Here is a 19,799-nt window from a genome sequence, read left to right as displayed (position 1 = left end):
ATATATATGTATTTTTTTTTTTACAACAAAAGTGTAAACATTTTTGCAAATGTAATATAAAAGAAAAACTGAACTTTCACATGGTCATAAGTATTCAGACCCTTTGCTGTGACACTCATATTCAACTTGCATGCTGTCCATTTCTTCTGATTCTCTTTGGTTCTTTGTGTTATTAACATTTACTTCACTAACTGCTTCTTTGCTATCACTTTTTGTATCACATTTGTACATATCCTATTTGCTGACATTGTTCTGTTGTTGTCTCTCTGTCTTATCCCCGCAATTTCCCCCCAGTCTTCCTTTCATCTCCTCCAGCTCCTGTCTGGCTGTGCCAAACATTAAATATATCCATTTAATAAAGTCAAATACAAATAAGGCAACAAAAGAAGTATCCCCCACTTCTCTTTTGTAAAGTAAATCTGTACAGCAAATATGGGCATCTACATCAACAATATAATATGCCTGAGTGGCTGGACAGGACACACTAAAAAAAAAGAGTCCAGTGTTGTTTAGTTAAACTGATTAGATTTGATTAGGAAAGAAAGGCCCACATCTATATAAGACTTTACAGATGACAGTGCATGTCAGAGCAAATGAGAATCATGAGGCCAAAGGAACTGCCCAAAGAGCTCAGCACTTAAGGTTCCTAAGAGCACAGTGGTCTCCATAATCCTTAAATGGATGACGTGCCAGCAACCTGAGGGTTACTGGTTCAATCCATGGCTTTCGCCATCCTAGTCAGGTCCGTTGAGTCCTTGAGCAAAACACTTCACCCTTGCTCCTGGTTAGGGCCTTGCATGGCAGCTCCCTCAGTGTGTGAATGGATGAATGTGGAAATAGTGTTAAAGCGCTTTGAGTACCTTGAAGGTAGAAAAGCACTATACAAGTATAACCCATTTACCATTAAATGGAAGAAGTTTTGGAAGAAGTTTGGGACTGCCACAAATCTTCCTAGACCTCGCCGTCCATCTAAACTGAGCAATCGTGGGAGAAGAGCCCAAAGATCACTGTGGCAGAGCTCAAAGGGATGCAGTTAGGAAATCAGAGAATGTTCCACCAAGTCAACTATCACTGCATCCCTCCACCAGTCGGGGCTTTAGTGGCCCGACAGAAGTGTCTCATATGAAAGCCTGCATAGAGTTGCCAAAAAACATATGAAGGACTCCCAGACTATGAGAAATAATACATTCTACGTGGTATCTGTGGAGAAAACCAGGCACTCCTCATCACCTGCCCAATACAATCAAAACAGTAAAACATGGTGGAGGCAGCATCATGCTATGGGGGTATTTTTCAGATGCAGGGACAGGACGACTGATTGCAATTAAAAGGAAAAATTAATGCAGTCAAATGCAGAAATATCCTGGAAGAAAACCTCTTCCAGAGTGCAACTTGTTGCATCATCTCCAAGAAGACTCATGGCTGTACTAGATCAAAAGTGTGCTTCTAGTCGATAATGAGGAGCAAAATCAATACTTATGACCAAGTGATAATTAATTTTTTTTTAAATTGCAAAAATATGTACATTTCTGTTTATTTCCGTCAAGATGGGGTGCTGAGTGCACAATAATGAGAAATAAAATGAACTTTTTTGATTTCAGCAAATGGTTGCAATGAAACAGAGTGAAATATTTAAAGAAGTCTGAATACTTTCCGTACATAGTTGTAGGTGCCAGGTAGTCTTAATTTCCTTTGCATGACAGATTGGCCTGTCATTGGTGATTGGCAGGGCTGTAAGTCACATGGGGAATGGTACATCAGCAGTAGTGATATCAGCTGTTCACCTGGCATTTTGATGATTGGACTGAGGGGAGGCGGGAGCGAGTCCTACTTTGCTGAATGCATTCATATTGATAATCCATCAAAGTTGTTAAAAAATATTAGCAAAGTTGTTTCACTGTTGTTTTCAACCGCAAATAAATATTTAGAACGCAACTACCTTGAAAGGATCGTTTTTGGACAAGCCAGCGCGCCCAGCAGGTACCGTACATGTTTTTCCCCTATTCAGCCTATATGCAACTATATTGCTTAGGTTTTGAAATTCTTATAACCCTTGTGTTGTGGAGATTATTTAGCCACTTGAGCTGGGATTTAACGTGGTGCATTATGTGGTCAGGAGCATTGTTCTGCTATCTTGTTACCACCCTTTTTGTCTCTGAAGTACCTTGTTGCCCTTGGTAACACATTCCTCTTACAGATGCATATGCCTTTCATGTCCAGATGTATGTGCTCTACTTCATAATCCATACCTTTTTACATGAATCCTCACATGTGCCTCGCCACGGAAGCGACGTGTCCTCAAACCTTTCCAGCATATTTCTGATTTCTGGTGAAGAGCAAAGTCTTGGTGAGAGTAATTCGGCACATACAGAAAACGCACATGCTTTCCAAAAACTCCACAAGTGTTGAGAATAATCCAGGTTTTAATAATCTTTTATGTGCTAGCCAAGTGAAAGGCTACTATACACATTAGACACCATTGCTTGAGGAATGGATGGGAATTACGAGCCCATTCATGCTGGGCTGTAGAGTCATGGGAAAGCTACTTTGCATCAAACTGCAGTCATTAGTTCATTCGGTCTTGAGTCCAACTCTTCCCTGGATCAAATTGCGTCATCTATTCTTCCGTTTGTCCTTTTTGCTCTTGCTGACCGAGACTGGACCGCCATTCGATGAGAGAGCGGAGGCATGGCCACTGGACTTCAGATGGTCAAAAAGCTTGTTTCTTGTAGGGAACTCGCCATTACAGGTCACACAGCAGAGGTTTATGGGTGTCTGGACATAGGGAGAACAATATGACATTACTTTTTTTTTTTTTTTTTAAATCATCGTTATGGTCGCTGCCATGGAGTTTGTGGTGGGTTTTGCAAATCTGACATAACACTTAACTTAGTAGAGGGTAAAGAAGGCATTTTACATTTTAGCGTCATTCTGGATTAAAGTGCAGATAGAATCGTTAAATTTTAATATTTCACAATTACAATCCACTTAGATTGGGGCACCAGATTTGGATTAAAACAAAAAGTACAATGTGTAATGGATAATTATATATATTACAAATAAAATACTAATAGTAAGAATATATAAATATTGGTGCTGTCAAATGATTATTTTTTTAAATCAGTTTAACCACACTAATGACTTTGGATTAATCATTATTAGGTTACTTGCATGCATAATTTGAATAAGCTTATAAAAGACCCCAATATTTGGACACAAATGCAAATATATTGTTAGAATGTCATACAGGAACATTTTTGTAATTGTTTTACTTAAATGCATATAATTTATTTGTTAAAAACTTGCAAACAATATTATATTATTAAGTCCAGTCAAGGTGTATTTTGAGTGAAATTTGCCAGCAAGCACGCCAGTCAGAGTCTACCCATTCATCTTTGTACTGATAAATGCATTGACCCGATCACTGACCATAAAACAACCCGCGCCGCTTTTCAGGGAACCATCCGTGATTACGGTAAAGGAACATGTACTGTCAAAATAAATTCAGTGATTAATCTGTGTATATTCATGATTAATATTACATAGAACAAACAGCTCAGTTGCAGCCCTATAATTGTATGTAATAACAGGAGATATGTTTTAATGGATTTTGATTTATTTATTGATATTTATATTAAATATTGTTAGTGTTCACAAACACAATTGTAGATATAAATATTGCTTTACTTAAAACTGTTTTCCTGTGTTTTATTTTGATTAAAATCACGAATTAAGGCAAAATCACAAAATCTTTCAATGATCTTAAAAACTTAAGTACAGTACAAAGTATCAGCAATACTAGTCCTGTATTTACTTTTTCTTAAATTTATTTTATTTGCAGTATCCCCCACCCGTAATGGACATCTGTAATGGCTGGGTGTTGGAGCTTACAGCATGTATTACATGCATAGTACACCAGCAGGTCAACAGCACAAATAATATAAACATTATCAAATAAGGGGGCAATTTCATTTATATGTAATTGGTGGTAATTAGTTGTTTTTAAGAAATCTAAACAGGTGTTAGTACACAAGTCTAAAAAAATGTTTTTCTCGATCCAAAGTAATATAGTTGAGATTTAATTTTAGGTGCCAGCTCATGATTTTTAAAGGTGATAAATGTAGCAGATTTTGCGGAGGTACATCTGCACTCTTATACCAACCTCAGTAAACTGATCTCCTCCTAGATGTGATGAGTTGACGTTCTTTGATTTGTCTTTTCCTGCCTTTTTTGGCTTGGTATTAACAGAGCTAGATACGTAGACAGAAGAGCATGTTAAGTAAAAAAAACAGAAACAACAAAAACCAGCAGGAAAGATGAACCACTGACGTCGTGACTTCAGTGGGAGGAGGAAGATGTTTCTCCTTCTCAGTCTCTGCGGGGCTCGGACACGTCTCAGTAGTATCTTCAGCGGGGTCTTTAACATCTGTTGTCGGTGCCTCCTTTTCCACATCCTCCTCCACTGGAAAACTCTGCTTAAGAGGAGAGGTTCATGTAGTAACCAAGCTGAGATGACTTGAGCCGAGCATCACTCACATTTGCTACTTTCTGTTGCCTCTTCTTCTTCTTTTGCTTCTTGGACAACCTGTGTAGTTGAACAAGACCATTGTTGGCATGAAAAGCACAACCAGGTTTCTCATAAACAGTTCTCATATTGGCTCACCTTTGTCTTTGTGTGTCTTCCTCATCCTCATCTTCTTCCTGTCTGTCGTCACTCTCTTGCTCATCCAGGGCCACAGCGCGTGAGTCATCATTTTCCAGCTGTTGCCGCAACAACGCAACCATTTCCTTGTGTTTTTTGGATTTCTCATGGTTTTTCATACTTTGGAGGAGAAGAAAAAAACAGGTTTATACATTTATTTTTTTAGTTGACATAAATCAGTTTTTTTTGCTGGGCAGCAGAGACGTCTGCTGGCAAATGTGAGAACTGCATGCTTTAAATAATGGCCCCTTAATATATATATATATATATATATATATATATATATATATATATATATATATATATATATATAAAACAATACAAAATTAATTTACTATTGATAAATAAATTTTAAACATTTTTCCATCCATCCATCCATTTTCTACCGCTTGTTCCGTTCGGGGTCGCGGGGGTGCTGGAGCCTATCTCAGCTGCATTTGGGCGGAAGGCGGGGTATACCCTGGACAAGTCGCCACCTTATCACAGGGCCAACACAGATAGACAGACAACATTCACACTCACATTCACACACTAGGACCAATTTAGTGTTGCCAATCAACCTATCCCTAGGTGCATGTGTTTGGAGGTGGGAGGAAGCCGGAGTACCCGGAGGGAACCCACGTAGTCACGGGGAGAACATGCAAACTCCACACAGAAAGATCCCGAGCTCAGGATCGAACCCAGGACCTTCGCATTGTGAGGTACATGCAGTAACCCCTGTACCACCGTGCTGCCTAAAAAAATTGTAAGAAATAAAAACTGCCTGCATGTCAGCTTTGTGTTAGGGGCGTCAACATGTCAACTTTTTCTCATTACCTTACACCGGTTTGCACTTTTTTACCCATTTGGTTAGATTTTCTAAAATATATACTATAAAAGTAACACACTGTTAGAGTGGTCAGTCTATATATATATGTATTTTTTTTAATTTTGCTATAAATACACAAAGAGAGGGCATCATCATTAATTTACATAATTGGTCATGACATGTGCATGTAACTGTAATAGACATATTAAGAACGAAGAATAACATTGTTGGCGTATAGGAGACAAAAATGGAGTAAAAAAAATAAACCCTGAAAAAAAATCTAGTTTAGAAATACAATTGAACTTTCATTTCTATATATATTTTTTTTAATGTTACAAATAGGGCTGGGCGATATGGCTGAAAACTATATCACTATATACGTTTTTTATATTGATCGATATCGATACAATTTCCAACTTACCAATGGTGCTATTTATCAGTGGCGAGGGTGTCTGGTAGCCAGGTAGGCAGTGATGGGGAGTAACAACTACATTTTCCAGTAGCTTGGCTACTTTTTGAGCGAGTAACTATTCTTGTAGCTTAGCTATTTTTAGACCCATGTAGCTAGGTAGCTTACATCAAAGATACAAGTGACAAAGAGAGAAAATGAACTGCGAATCCAGGCCCCAAAAAATATGGAGAAAATACAATGACCTGGATAAATCAGATGAATGACAATGTGTGATGAGTCACAATTGGCTCAGGTTAGGGTAAATCATTATGGACTGGCCAGTCAGGGGAAAAATAAGGGGAAAAATAAGGCGAAACTAGGAAGCAAAATCATTACAAACAAGCACTCATGTCACGTGACGACGAGGGAGTCAGACAGTGGGACGCTTCAAGCTGACTACTCAAAAAAAATATATAAAAGAAAAATACTTGAAAATGGCAGAGGAATTCCATCCCGCAGATTAGATTTTTCCTTTAGTGATAACGACGACGTCCAGGTAACCCACAATATTGCATGTCCTCGTCAAAACCTTAGCTTTTAGTTGTTTACTCTATAAACCAAAATCATAATTTTTGTTTCGTCTGACATCACATGGACAAAGCTAAGCTTTTAGCTTTTTGGCCACAATACCCAGCAATATGGTTGGGGAGAAAAGGTGATGCCTTTAATCCCGGGAACACCAAGCCTACCGTCGAGCATGGTGGTGGTAGTATTATACTCTGGGCCTGTTTTGCTGCCAATGGAACTGTTGCTTTAAATGAGACAATGAAAAAGGAGTATTACCTCCATATTCTTCAGGACAGCCTAAAATCATCAGCCCAGAGGTTGGGTCTTGGCCGGAGTTAGGTTTTCCAACAGGACAATGACCCCAAACTTACGTCAAAAGTGGTAAAGGAATGGCTAAATCAAGCTAGAATTAAGGTTTTAGAATGGCCTTCCCAAAATGTGTGGACAATGCTGAAGAAACAAGTCCATGTCAGAAAACCAACACATTTAGCTGAACTGCACCAATTTTGTCAAGAGGAGGGGTCATTCAACCAGAAGCTTGCTAGAAGCTTGTGGATGGCTACCAAAAGGTCCTTATTGCAGTGAAACTTGCCAAGGGACATGTTACCAAATATTAACAGTTGCTAAATTGGCAATACCAATCCCAATCATCTTGTGCCATATTTTAATTCAATGGCAGATAGGTGTGCATGAAGCGTGTTAAGAAGCGGAATTACGATGCATTCTGCCTCCTACTGTAACAAGCTAAACAACAAGCCATATTTAGACAGTCCTTTTATAAAGTTTTAAAGAGTGAGGGCAAACAGGTAGTGCCATATCTGCCAAATATCTATATACTTACAGGATACAAGTGAATGTGGCAGGTCAGAAATGATGTTCATGTGACAGTCAGACTATTAAAGGCTTTTCAAGATTGTTTTACCCATAGAGTAGGTCAAGCCCAAGAAGTAAACATCAAATATGTCACTCACGCTTTGTCCGATTTGAAGGATTTGTCGCAGGCTGGACAGTAAAGATCATCGTAGTAGTCGAGGTTGATGTTGTCTGCATCTGGTTGGTCTCCTTTTATAGAGGTTGTATCAGGCATTTGTTTTAAGACAAAAAAACTGAATAAAACATGTCAGAATAAGGAAAAACTCAGACTGACCAAGTCCTTTCTCCAAAGTCTCCAGCTCTTCGCTTTCACTCTCCGACACGTCTCCAAACACTTCCCCGTACTGAGCCTCCATCTTCTGCAGCTCATTCTCCAGCTCCGACATGGCGGCCCAGCTCTGCTCCTTGTACTCCTCCGCCAACCTTGGGAGACAGACAGCAATATTTAGTAATGTTCAACGCCACGCCTGAATATAAAAAAATCCACATAGTTAGCACTGCTCACTTAGCCTGACTGAGCTTCTGCTTGCGCCTCAGTTCCTCCACCTTTTTGCTCTTCTCGGCGTTGCGCTCCTCCACCTGCTTGCGGTGCACATGTACCCGACGGTCGCGCTTGCGGACAAAGGCCACCAGCTGGCGCACAAGCTCATTGCGCTCCTTCCGAGCCTTGTCTCTGGTTTTCTTGTTCTCTTTCTCCATGGCTCTCTTCTGCCAGCGGTTGGACCCCTGCCTGGTGTCGTACTCCTCCTTCCAGGCAAAGTTTTTGCGCGTGCAAAAGCTCTGCCAGTAGCCGTAAAAGACGTGTACCACCTGGGACATGGGAATATCGGAGTTGACGCTAAATAACATAAGCCACAACTTTTACTTAAACAATATGGAGGAAGACTTTTCACAGGAGACCTTCATCAAGGCCTAACTATCACAAATCCATGAAATGTATAACGATATGTGACCAAGTGGTGTTTTGTATTGGTGTTGCTGGATTTGAATAGTATATGATAAAAGTGTATGTCATGTTAGTACTTATACTGCGCAGAGCAGCCAGACCTTTATAAGACCTATGTGTCAGTAGTAGGGGTGTAACGGTACGTGTATTTGTATCGAACCGTTTCGGTACGGGGGTTCCGGTTCCGGTTCGGTTCGGAGGTGTACCGAACGAGTTTCCACACGAGCATATGAAGCTAAAGTCTTAACAAGCTGCTCTGCTTTCTGCCTCTGTCTCCTACACAGCACCCAGCATTGTCCCACCCACACAACCATCTGATTGGTTACAACTATAGCGGTAACAGCCAATCAGCAGTGCGTATTCAGAGCGCATGGAGTCAGTGCTTCTGCGGTGGGGTTAGCAGATAGGTATTTAGCAGGTAAGCATCAGGCAGCGGACTCTTCCCAAATTAAAATAAACACCTCCCAGTCAACTACTAGTAACATCACTATGAGCCCGTTGTCGTTCTAGAAACAAACTGCAGCTCAGCTCGCACGCATTCCTGGCTTGAGGTGAAGGCTAGTTAACTTTTAGCATAACGTTAGCTCATTTTGCAGTGTGTGTGTGTGTGTGTGTGTGTGCAATGATCATTAAGCCTACATGAACTCCATGGTGTTCAGGGATGAATAGTCTCTCCTATTGCTATTGTACTATTTTTTCAGCTATAGTTACATTAATCATTAGTAATGGAGCAGCCTAGCTTTGAATGGCAGGGTTCCTGCTATCACATGTTGATAAAAATATAACATTTACATAATAAAAATCAACTACAGGCTTCCCAAATGCTGTAATAAATTAAGCATGATGAGTTGACTTGAAACTGTTTAATGTTGCACTTTTTATATGTAGAACAAAAGTTTTGTCATTTTATTTAATCTGAGCAACAACTTGAGGCAGTTTAAAGTTGATTAACGTGGGCAGAATTATTATAGTGTCCCCAATGTTAAAAGGATAAAGCCATTGTTTACAAATTTGGTAAATAAATAACCAAAAAATTTATATTTTGTTGTTTTCTTACTGTACCGAAAACGAACCGAACCGTGACCTCTAAACCGAGGTACGTACCGAACCGAAATTTTTTTGTACTGTTACACCCCTAGTCAGTAGGATACATTTACAGTTCTATGGTCATTAAAAACCCAAACTAATAACACATTTACATTTCCCTTTTTTTGGCTGTCATCATTGTCATTGTCGGAAGATTTCTGTGGCGGCAAAAAAATGACACAAAAAAATTTACATTTCGGGTTCTGGTTCACCAGTTTTCTGTTTTGTCATTATTGGTAAACGTCTGTGGGTAAATCACATACAAAAAATAAATTACAGTTCTCATCACTAGGGATGGGTATCTTTTACATTTGAACCAATACTATACCAATTTTCGGTCCCCTGGTATCAATCAATTTCTTACACTGGCGAGTCTCATTTGCAATATATAATAGATTTTGCATGTCATGGCCATTCCGATATGTTAGATGGCAGACGTGTATAGGCTAAGGTTTGTTGCTGTAGACAGGAAGTAGCCTTTGCTATAAAGCTGAATGTGCCAGTCTTTTCTTTTGTTTATCTCTAAAAGTGTTTATACTGTAAGTATTGACCTTGTTACACACAGGCTATTTGATTGTAACATGCATCTTAGTGTATCTTGGGTTTGATTACCAAATTCGGAGATGTTGAAATCAGCATTTAAAATAGCTAATGCTATTCACTAACATGTACATGGCAAAACCAATGTAAATTAGCATCAAGCTAGCGCATTTTGAAAAGTGGAACAATTTTGTAGTTCTGAGTTTTTTCTGTAAGGCATGCTTGCTTTGTTGTAATGGAAATTGTAACATTACCTAGAGACAGTCCAACCGAGCCCACTAACTGCTTGTTTTCTGCAACAAAGGCATTACAATATTGTACTTTACGTGAATTGGTACTCAGTAGTAGGGCTGCACGATTAATCGACATCAAGATTTTAATTAGAGCATTTTATAATAGCAATAGTCTGAGGTCTTATTCTTTTTTTCCCCCCGCCATCACCGGTATTTGATAGACATGTTCGGCAATCAGAATTGTTGAGCCTCGCTTCTGTTCGTCCTTGCTACAAACATGGCGAAAGACGTCTCACTCTGTGCATCGCTCTAAGTGCCCATCAACAAGGACGAACGAGCACAAATGCCGTAATCGCGTTATGGCAATAAACAAAAAGACAACGTCCAGCCTCATTTTACCAACTGGGTAAAAACGCACTTTAAGATGTTCTATATTTATTTAAGTAAATGTTTGCTTACAGAAATGAGACAATTTTATTTTGTGTTTATTTATTTAGGATAACAAAGTTATTTAATTTCCAATAACAGTACAATGGTAAACAATTCTACAGTAGTGAGAAATAAAATTGTATATCCTTTTAAATGGTTACTTGCATTATTATCATATAGTATTATGATTGCATCACATTATAATCATTGTATAGTTTTATCGGTTATTACTTCAGTTTAAGGGGCGACTGCACTTTCGTTTGGAATTTTGCCTATCGTTAACAATCATTATGAAAGACATGCCGACGGATGTATTTTTTTTACGCATTCTAACTTGTAAATAAATGTAAATAAAGGTCTGCTTACAATGGAGCCAATGGGAGGTCCTCTATTTCGACCATAAACCCAACCGCCAACAATACTCCATTTACATTTCATGACTCGAATATTGACCAAAGTTTATTGATATTGTTATTATAAGAGCTAACGCAGACAAACTATTTAAAGCAGCGCCGTGATCACTAGCTTGTGTGCCGATGCTGACATCACCGGCTGGTGAGCCGCTTCCTCGCCTCGGTGAAAGTTTATTAAAGATCATAAATCATGCCTTAAAAGTAGTAGAAGGATGAAGAAGTATTCCGACAAGTTGGTACACTTTGACAGCCAATTTAGACCCGGAAATGGCAAGAAAAACACAAAAAGACGCTTAGTTATACCCCCGCTCCCTTTTCCTCGTGAGGATTATGAGTCATTCTTCATATGAACGAGAATATAACAAGAGTCTATCAGTGGGCATCCCAAAGACAGCAGACATTGTACAGCAGTTCCCCTTTAAGAGCATGATGGAGACAAAAGCGCTGATTCAAATAGTCAAAGTCAAATATTTCTCACAGTTAATTATTGCATATTGTTCTACTGTATGGCACCTTGGGACAAGAATATGTTGATTGACATTCTAAAAGTAACTTCACAGTTTTATGCATTTTTTTTTTTTAAAGAATATTAATATCGCAGATCGAATCGAGAAAAATCGCAATTACGTTTTTTCTTAAAATTGTGCAGCCCTACTCAGTAGTACCAACGGAATTCCTATAAAAAGTACAGTAATCGGTACCCATTTGTAATCATTACACCTTTCTTAAAAAAGCAAAACAGATGTGTGGAATTAATATTTTTAAAGCTCATTGGGTTAAAGTGTCAAAAAATCATTATTCATGATGAAGGTCTTAACACAAGTTAGAGAAAATCTATTTCAGAAAAGCTTGGTTCAACTTTAAAATGAACCACTTTTATTTAAAGTACCAGTAGAGTGGAAAACAAGTTGACTTTCTATGCTTAACTGTGTTTCATTGTATCCATTAAACCATATCCAATCGTATTTACAATCCGCAAAGTATGTAAAAACATTGTTTAAACATCACAAAATGCCACAAATTCAGTCAGTCATTTTGAATATCCCGCTCCGAACGTCTTTGTTCATTTCCATAGATTGACGTCACTGGAGTAACACTTCTGCACTCTGACCATAGTATCTGAATAGTCATACTGGAAATACGCATCATGATTAATTGTTCATCTAAATGGGAAGATGTAGACATCCTATCGGTCGCCATCACAGTGTGAGCAGACATTGTCCAGTAAGCTTTCTTTTTATCATATCTGTATTTCTCGTTTAGCACTTAGCAATACTGCTGAGTGTTTCACTAAAGCCGTTTAGCATAGCTTCTAAAACTTGTAGCTCATCGTCCTTATATTCAGGATCAACAAAATTAGTTTCTGGATCACACTTTTTCCCCAAAGTAATCGTTGGCTCTCACAAAGTCTGCATGATTTGCATTGTTGTTGGTGGAGAAGGGATCTGCGGTTCCTACCTCTACGTCACGCCATCACGAGACTGGCTAGCTAATTATCTCTCAAAATGGCTTGGGAATCTCTGTGAGATTGATACTATTTTGTAAGTCTTTCAGTGCCATACAATAGATATATATGATAATAGCTTCGTTATACTTGTTTTCCACTCTACTGACACTTTAAGGTGTACAGCGACAGCGAAAAAGATGGCCTTGTTGAAGTCTCTGGTACTGTGCGACTACTTAAATGTGAACTCCCAGTGGGAACCATTTAGCGTCAAATCTTGACTCCAAACATCCCAGAACAAGCTAGTCAGGTTACTTCTAGACCTCCACCCCAGATTACACCTCACTCCTACCCACTTCTTCAAAGTGGGCTGGCTCAGGGTGGACAGAGTAAAACAACTTGCATTGAGCCTAGTCTATAAAATTTGCTACACCTCCCTAGTACCAAAGTACATGTCAAACTACTTCCATAACCTAAATAACCACAACACCAGGGGGAGCTCCACAAACCATGTTAAACCCAGATTCTGATCTAACAAAGGTCTTAACTCATTCTCCTTCTATGTCACATCAATATGGAATGTACTCCCAACAGGTGTAAAAGAAAGTGCATCTCTATCCTCCTTCAAAACCGCACTAAAAGAACACCTACAGGCAACTACAACCCTAGACTAACACCCTCGCCCCACCACATCCCACCTCCCCGGATTGTAAATACTCAAATGTAAATAATCAAATGTATATACTTGTTCTCGGGAGGTCCTGTGGGGAGTGCTCAGAGAGTACGGGGTTCTGATTGTGGCTGTCCGCTCCCTGTACGATCAGTTTCAGAGCTTGGTCCGCATTGCCGGCAGTAAGTCGGACACGTTTCCGGTGAGGGTTGGACTCCGCCAAGGCTGCCCTTTGTCACCGATTCTGTTCAGAATTTCTAGGCGCAGTCAAGGCGTTGAGAGGATCCGGTTTGGTGGCTGCAGGATTAGGTCTCTGCTTTTTGCAGATGATGTGGTCCTGATGGCTTCATCTGGCCAGGATCTTCAGCTCTCACTGGATCGGTTCGCAGCTGAGTGTGGAGCGACTGGGATGAGAATCAGCACCTCCAAGTCCGAGTCCATGGTTCTCGCCCGGAAAAGGATAGGGTGCCATCTCCGGATTGCGGAGGAGACCCTGCCCCAAGTGGAGGAGTTCAAGTACCTAGGAGTTTTGTTCACGAGTGGGGGAACAGTGGATCGTGAGATCGACAGGTGGATCGGTGCGGCATCTTCAGTAATGCGGACGCTGTATCGATCCGTTGGGGTGAAGAAAGAGCTGAGCCGGAAGGCAAAGCTCTCAATTTACCGGTCGATCTACGTTCCCATCCTCATCTATGGTCATGAGCTTTGGGTTATGACCGAAAGGACAAGATCACGGGTACAAGCGGCCGAAATGAGTTTCCTCCGCCGGGTGGCGGGGCTCTCCCTTAGAGATAGGGTGAGAAGCTCTGCCATCCGGGGGGAGCTCAAAGTAAAGCCGCTGCTCCTCCACATCGAGAGGAGCCAGATGAGGTGGTTCGGGCATCTGGTCAGGATGCCACGCGAACGCCTCCCTAGGGAGGTGTTTCGGGCACGTCCAACCGGTAGGAGGCCACGGGGAAGACCCAGGACACGTTGGGAAGACTATATCTCCCGGCTGGCCTGGGAACGCCTCGGGATCCCCCGGGAAGAGCTGGACGAAGTGGCTGGGGAGAGGAAAGTCTGGGGTTCCCTGCTTAGGCTGCTGCCCCCGCGACCCGACCTCGGATAAGCGGAAGGAGATGGATGGATGCATATACCGTATTTTTCGGAGTATAAGTCGCACCTGCCGAAAATGCATAATAAAGAAGGAAAAAAACATATATAAGTCGCACTGGAGCCCGGCCAAACTATGAAAAAAACCTGCGACTTATAGTCCGAAAAATACGGTACTTGTTCTTATGCTTTCTGAGCTCACTATGTTCACTGCTCGATGTACATATCCTACGAAGTCAGACCTACACTGTTTCAATGTCCATTTCTCAAATGATATTATAGTTGATGACTGAAGTGCTGATATCAACCAAACCTAAATCCCCCCGGAACCCCCCAGCCCCAACCCCTTTCACATCCCACTCCCCGGATTGTAAATAATGTAAATAATTCAATGTATATACTCTGATGATTAACTTGTGTGATGACTGTATTATGCTGATAGTATATATTTGTACCATGAATTGATTAACGTGGACCCCGACTTAAACAAGTTGAACAATTTATTCGGGTGTTACCATTTAGTGGTCAATTGTACGGAATATGTACTGAACTGTACAATATATTAATAAAAGTCTCAATCAATCAATCAAGCGTGGAGCTCACTTACTGTATCATAGTCACTTTGAGAATCCCCAAAGGGCGGAAACTCCTCCTCATCATCATCACTATCCGCTCTTCCACACTCCATCTCCTCTTTCACAATGTCCTCAAAGAGATTCCTGTAGACTGTGAAGAAGCCCTAAGGTCCAACGAGATGCAAAGCAGGTGTATGGCAGTTTAGAGGCCTTGGCACATCTTAAGGTAAATCGGTTGAGGATCACCAACCTTGTCGTCATCCCCGAAACCGGAGTAACATGTGACATTGAAGAACTGGACCAAGTTAATGCTGTCGTCCTCGTAGTCTCCGCTTACTCCACCTTTCAACAGAGCATCCCTGTGATTGTCATACCTGATAAACACAAAATGGGGGAATTTACATATCACCCACAATAATACACAATTCCTGAACACATGCTATAGTTGAGATAACAAATATAGTCACCATGCTCTCTCCTGGGGGTCACCTAGGACGTCATAGGCTGCCTGAATCAGCTTGAACTGCTCGGATGCTTCCTCAGCATTATCCAAATTCTTATCTGGAAACATCATACGTTTGTTTTAACCATCAGAAATGGTCTCCCTTATAGACATGCTTCCTTACCTGGATGCCATTTCAGGGCTAATTTACGGTAGGCTTTCTTCAAATCGTCGTCATCTGCTTCCCGTTTGACTCCCAAAACGTCGTAATGACACTTCATGATTAATAATATATTAAATAAACTACAAGTAGAGTAAATGTGTCCACCGGCGAAACTGTCGTTAGCATTTAGCTAAAAGTAACATGCTACCTACCGGTATATGAACCTAAAAACAACAACCATTAGCTGGTTTTAGTTTTGAGCATATTTACATTTAGTGTTTGTATTCCATTAAAAGTTTTGGAATGCTTCATTTAATCAATTTATAATAAAATGTAAGTAGGCTTTTTCGAGACCGCTGAATGATATATGTCAACTCTCGCGATGATTCCTTCTTCTTCTTCTTTTTCATTTTATGGCGAGTCGCAACCAACGTTATAGGTGCATACCGCCACCTACCGTATTGGAGTGTGTATCCTCAGGGTGAGTACATAGCTTTATAGACTGTTGGTATAAACCAGAGGTGGGACCAAGTCATTGCTTTGCAAGTCACAAGTAAGTCTCAAGTCTTTGCCCTCAAGTCCGAGTCAAGTCCCGAGTCAAGACAGAGCAAGTCCGAGTCAAGTCCAAAGTCAAGACTGGAAAGTCTCAAGTCAAGTCCCAAGTCCTGCATTTTGAGTTTCGAGTCCTTTCAAGTCGTTTAACCACAGACTAATATATTTACACAGATTGTGTATGCTTTTAAAATGCTGTATTTATTTATTAAAACAAGTGCATTTGAAATTGCAGGGAAAAAGATAGTGCTGACATTGCACTTCAAAATAGCACTATTAACTAGTCATTTTAAACATGTAACTCATTCCTTTACAGAATAAACACATTTGAAAAAAACAAGTGCAACTGTACTTATTTGCACAAAAGTGTTAACATTGTATTTCAATGGCATATTGCATTGTAACTAGTTCCACAGCAGTTTCTATCCTGTTCTTACCTTATCTCATTGATCTCATCTCATACTGTATGTGTGTTTATGTGTGCGTACACATGAAAAACATAACAAATATATGAACATAACAATGAACAGAGTTGTACTTTTTAGATGTCAGGACCCTATGCAATATGTACACATATTCTTAATATAGTATACATTTTAACTGACCTTTATTTGACTATGTTTGTCTTTTTGTATGTGGCTAAAATACGCGGTGCTGCTGACCACCGTCTAACTTTACGTTACTGTGTGTGATACATTGACTAACGTAATGTTACTGTGTGTGATACATTGACTAACGTAATGTTACTGTGTGTGATACATTGACTAACGTAATGTTACTGTGTGTGATACATTGACTAACGTTACGTTACTGTGTGTGATACATTGTCTAACGTAACGTTATGTGTAGGTACCTCATGCAACCCTGCTTAAAAAAAATCACTTGACAAAAAGTATGAATAAGGTAGCAAACTGCAGTGGACGCAACAGATTGCCGTGTTTGCAATGACGTTGTAACCATAGACATCTTATAAGTAGACGCAGGTTGCTGTGACGTGAGCAATTTGACCGCCATCTTGAAGTGGTGATGAGGAGCCGGCGAGCAGCCGAAACTGACAGTTGACAGGTAGAAAACAAAGATGCCGGGCTGGTGTTCAGCGTTTTCCTGCTCAAATGAGCGGACTGTTGAAAATAGGAATCGGGGGATTACTTTTCACAAGTAAGATTTAACATTAACGTACTATTGGTTGTATCTTATGAAAATAATATTACCACAGAGTTGAGAAGGATCAAAGATCTTCAATATTTGTATGTGAAAATCACAAAGAAATCTTCTGGGGGAGGATGACGCCCCTACAGGGGTTTGGTTTACAAACTTTCAGCCCCACCTAAAACAAAATTCACCAGCCGCCACTGATTATGATGCATTCTCATTTTAGGCAAAGTATAAGACAATACTTTCTTAACAGTATAATTGTAACCAGGAATCAGTCTTCAAGTAACAATATTCAAATACTAACATTGTTGGGTTAAACAGAATTTGGTTTTATTCTGAATCCAGTGAAACAGATTGGTGGTTTTAGCTGATATGAAGACTTTCAGGTGTTTATATGTGTTTATGTTTAAGTATTTGGCAGACGCTTTTATCCAAAGCGACTTACATAAAATAATACATATAAAACAATCACTGCAAACATTATCATTTAAGGGAAGAATGTAATAGAAAATATCAATACAAAGTGTCAAGACAGAATAAACTCTCTGCTGCTGCAGCAACAGAGATACAGTCTATAGGTCCCTAAGATATATAGATATCTAATGTATTCATACATTGTTTATGTAGGATATACGCATGTATATATAACCTAATCATATTGTTTCTTCAACTTAAAAATAGTTTACCGTTTTTTCCCCTTCTCTAGGATTATAATCTCAGTTTTGATCTCGGACGTCTGGTCACTTATAGCATATAAGAATATTATATTACTGTTAAGCAAACTATGAATACTAAAACACGCCAAAACATGTGTCTGTTATCATAGCTACACGTATGACAAAAAGGGGGGTGAAAATCAGTGGTATTCAGTGAGGTAAGATGAATTAAATGCGCTGACAGTTCATTGCTCCTGCCAAATGAATTGCACTGAGTGGAGCGGATCACCACTCCAAGATGGCGGCCCCGCACCTCGTCTGCGCCAGTAGGCAGTAGCGCTCCATGCTGCGTCTACTTATAAGATGTCTATGGTTATAACGTTAGCAGTGAGTTTGCAGCCTCACTGATTTAACTACACAGCAAATAAAAGTCACGTTACTTAGCCAATAAACGTTATCTTACATTCAAAACTTACCCTTCTTTGTGCAACTTCAAATGTTGAACGTTGTTGCGTCTCCGTCTGTAATATTCGAACTGTGTGATTTGCATACGGCAATTCGTTTTTTGTTGACCAAGTCGTAGTTTTTATACCCGAACGAAACCAACTTTGGCATAATTGTTGCGTTGTTTGACAACTTGTTCGGTGGTTGTACTGCAATTTGATTGGATGAATGCTGCGTGATGAAAACAACGTAGATCTAATTTGATTGGCTGTTGTACTGACAACACACCAGCTGACAGGAACAACACGTTGAGAGACACAGACGAAGAAAATGAAAAATACGGAGCGCTCCCAAATAACTTTTTAAGCGTTGGATTTTGGGGAAAGTAGCAAGTCATGTCAAGTCATGTCAATTCAAAAGGCTCAAGTCCAAGTGAAGTCACAAGTCATTGATGTTAAAGTCTAAGTCGAGTTGCAAGTCTCTTTACATTTTGTCAAGTCGAGTCTAAAGTCATCAAATTCATGACTCGAGTCTGACTCGAGTCCAAGTCATGTGACTCGAGTCCACACCTCTGGTATAAACTGTACATATCAAATATGTTTTTACACAAAACCACACTTTACAAAAGGGAAGAGAGAAAAAAAAAAATAATAATAATACTAAAAATAAATAAATAAATAAAAAACTATACTTCTCTAAAGGCCTTAGTGGCCACATGCGTGGACCGCACCTTTTAGCTCTTATTTCCAAAATTGTGTACACTACTGAATTGGGGTCTTATGCCGACATATGGACACTTATACTGCTATCTGGTGGTGTCAGAAGAGAACATACAATCGAATTTGGAAGAAAAAAAAAAGTGTAAAAATAAAAATGTGCATGTCACTACACATGAAGTACACGTTCGTGTACTTATGGACTAAGTACATAATATTAAAAGATGATTTTTAGAATTTATTCTAATTAGGGTCCAATAAGCCCAAATAGCAAAAAGAAATAAAAAAAAGCATGTAAACAAACAGCTTGGGCCTTAAGAGGTTAAGTATTAAACCTGTGATCTTAAGATATTCCATTAGAGCCTTGCTACATTCTTTATTGTTTCCCCCCTTCCCTAAAATAGCATTTAAACGCCCTCCCCTACCTAGACTGTACAATGTGTCCCTTAGTGTCTTCCTCTGTGACCTGTACATCCGACACTCCATCAGCACATGCTGCACATTTTCAACCACCCCACATACTTCACACTTATCTGATGCCACTTTGCCTGATAAATGTAATTTTGCCCTCAGTCCAGTGTGTCCTAACCGCGATAATTCCTCTTTCTCGGCTTGCATTTTGACGTTGTGGGAGTTCACTGCTGCTCCCTCAAGTGTGGCCCCTGATCTTTATGATGAAAAACGATGCTCCAAATCCTCATGTAACCCTCTAAAATGTCACATTTTATGCAGCACAATTGCTAATGTGTTATTTTTTTATCTAAACATTACTAAATCTTTTTTTAATTTTATTTTTATTGACATGATGTTAACTCGCCCTTTTTATCAAGTATGATGGCACACACAAAGTAAAGATTATGGTTGAAATTCTGACTATGGACGATAAATAAAGTGACAAAAAA

At 39.7% G+C, this 19,799-nt stretch overlaps 1 protein-coding gene across 1 annotated transcript; it reads right to left on the bottom strand.

The window, feature by feature from the left end:
• Nucleotides 1–2,405: 2,405 nt before the first annotated feature.
• Nucleotides 2,406–15,774, bottom strand: dnajc21 (DnaJ heat shock protein family (Hsp40) member C21). Its single transcript, XM_061926819.1, has 12 exons — nt 15,396–15,774; nt 15,237–15,330; nt 15,020–15,143; nt 14,802–14,933; nt 7,847–8,151; nt 7,616–7,764; nt 7,440–7,530; nt 4,664–4,822; nt 4,537–4,585; nt 4,330–4,472; nt 4,163–4,250; nt 2,406–2,775 (listed from the first exon to the last, which is right to left on the bottom strand). The coding sequence occupies exons 1-12, from the start codon at nt 15,490–15,492 to the stop codon at nt 2,614–2,616; spliced, it is 1,593 nt and encodes a 530-aa protein (XP_061782803.1). The 5' UTR covers nt 15,493–15,774; the 3' UTR covers nt 2,406–2,613.
• Nucleotides 15,775–19,799: the final 4,025 nt, after the last annotated feature.

This window comes from Nerophis lumbriciformis, linkage group LG32 (genome assembly GCF_033978685.3).
Source record: "Nerophis lumbriciformis linkage group LG32, RoL_Nlum_v2.1, whole genome shotgun sequence".
In the NCBI taxonomy this organism is placed as follows: domain Eukaryota; kingdom Metazoa; phylum Chordata; class Actinopteri; order Syngnathiformes; family Syngnathidae; genus Nerophis; species Nerophis lumbriciformis.
The sequence above is the reverse complement of the archived record's forward strand: the minus strand, read 5'-3'. Positions and strand labels throughout refer to the sequence as shown.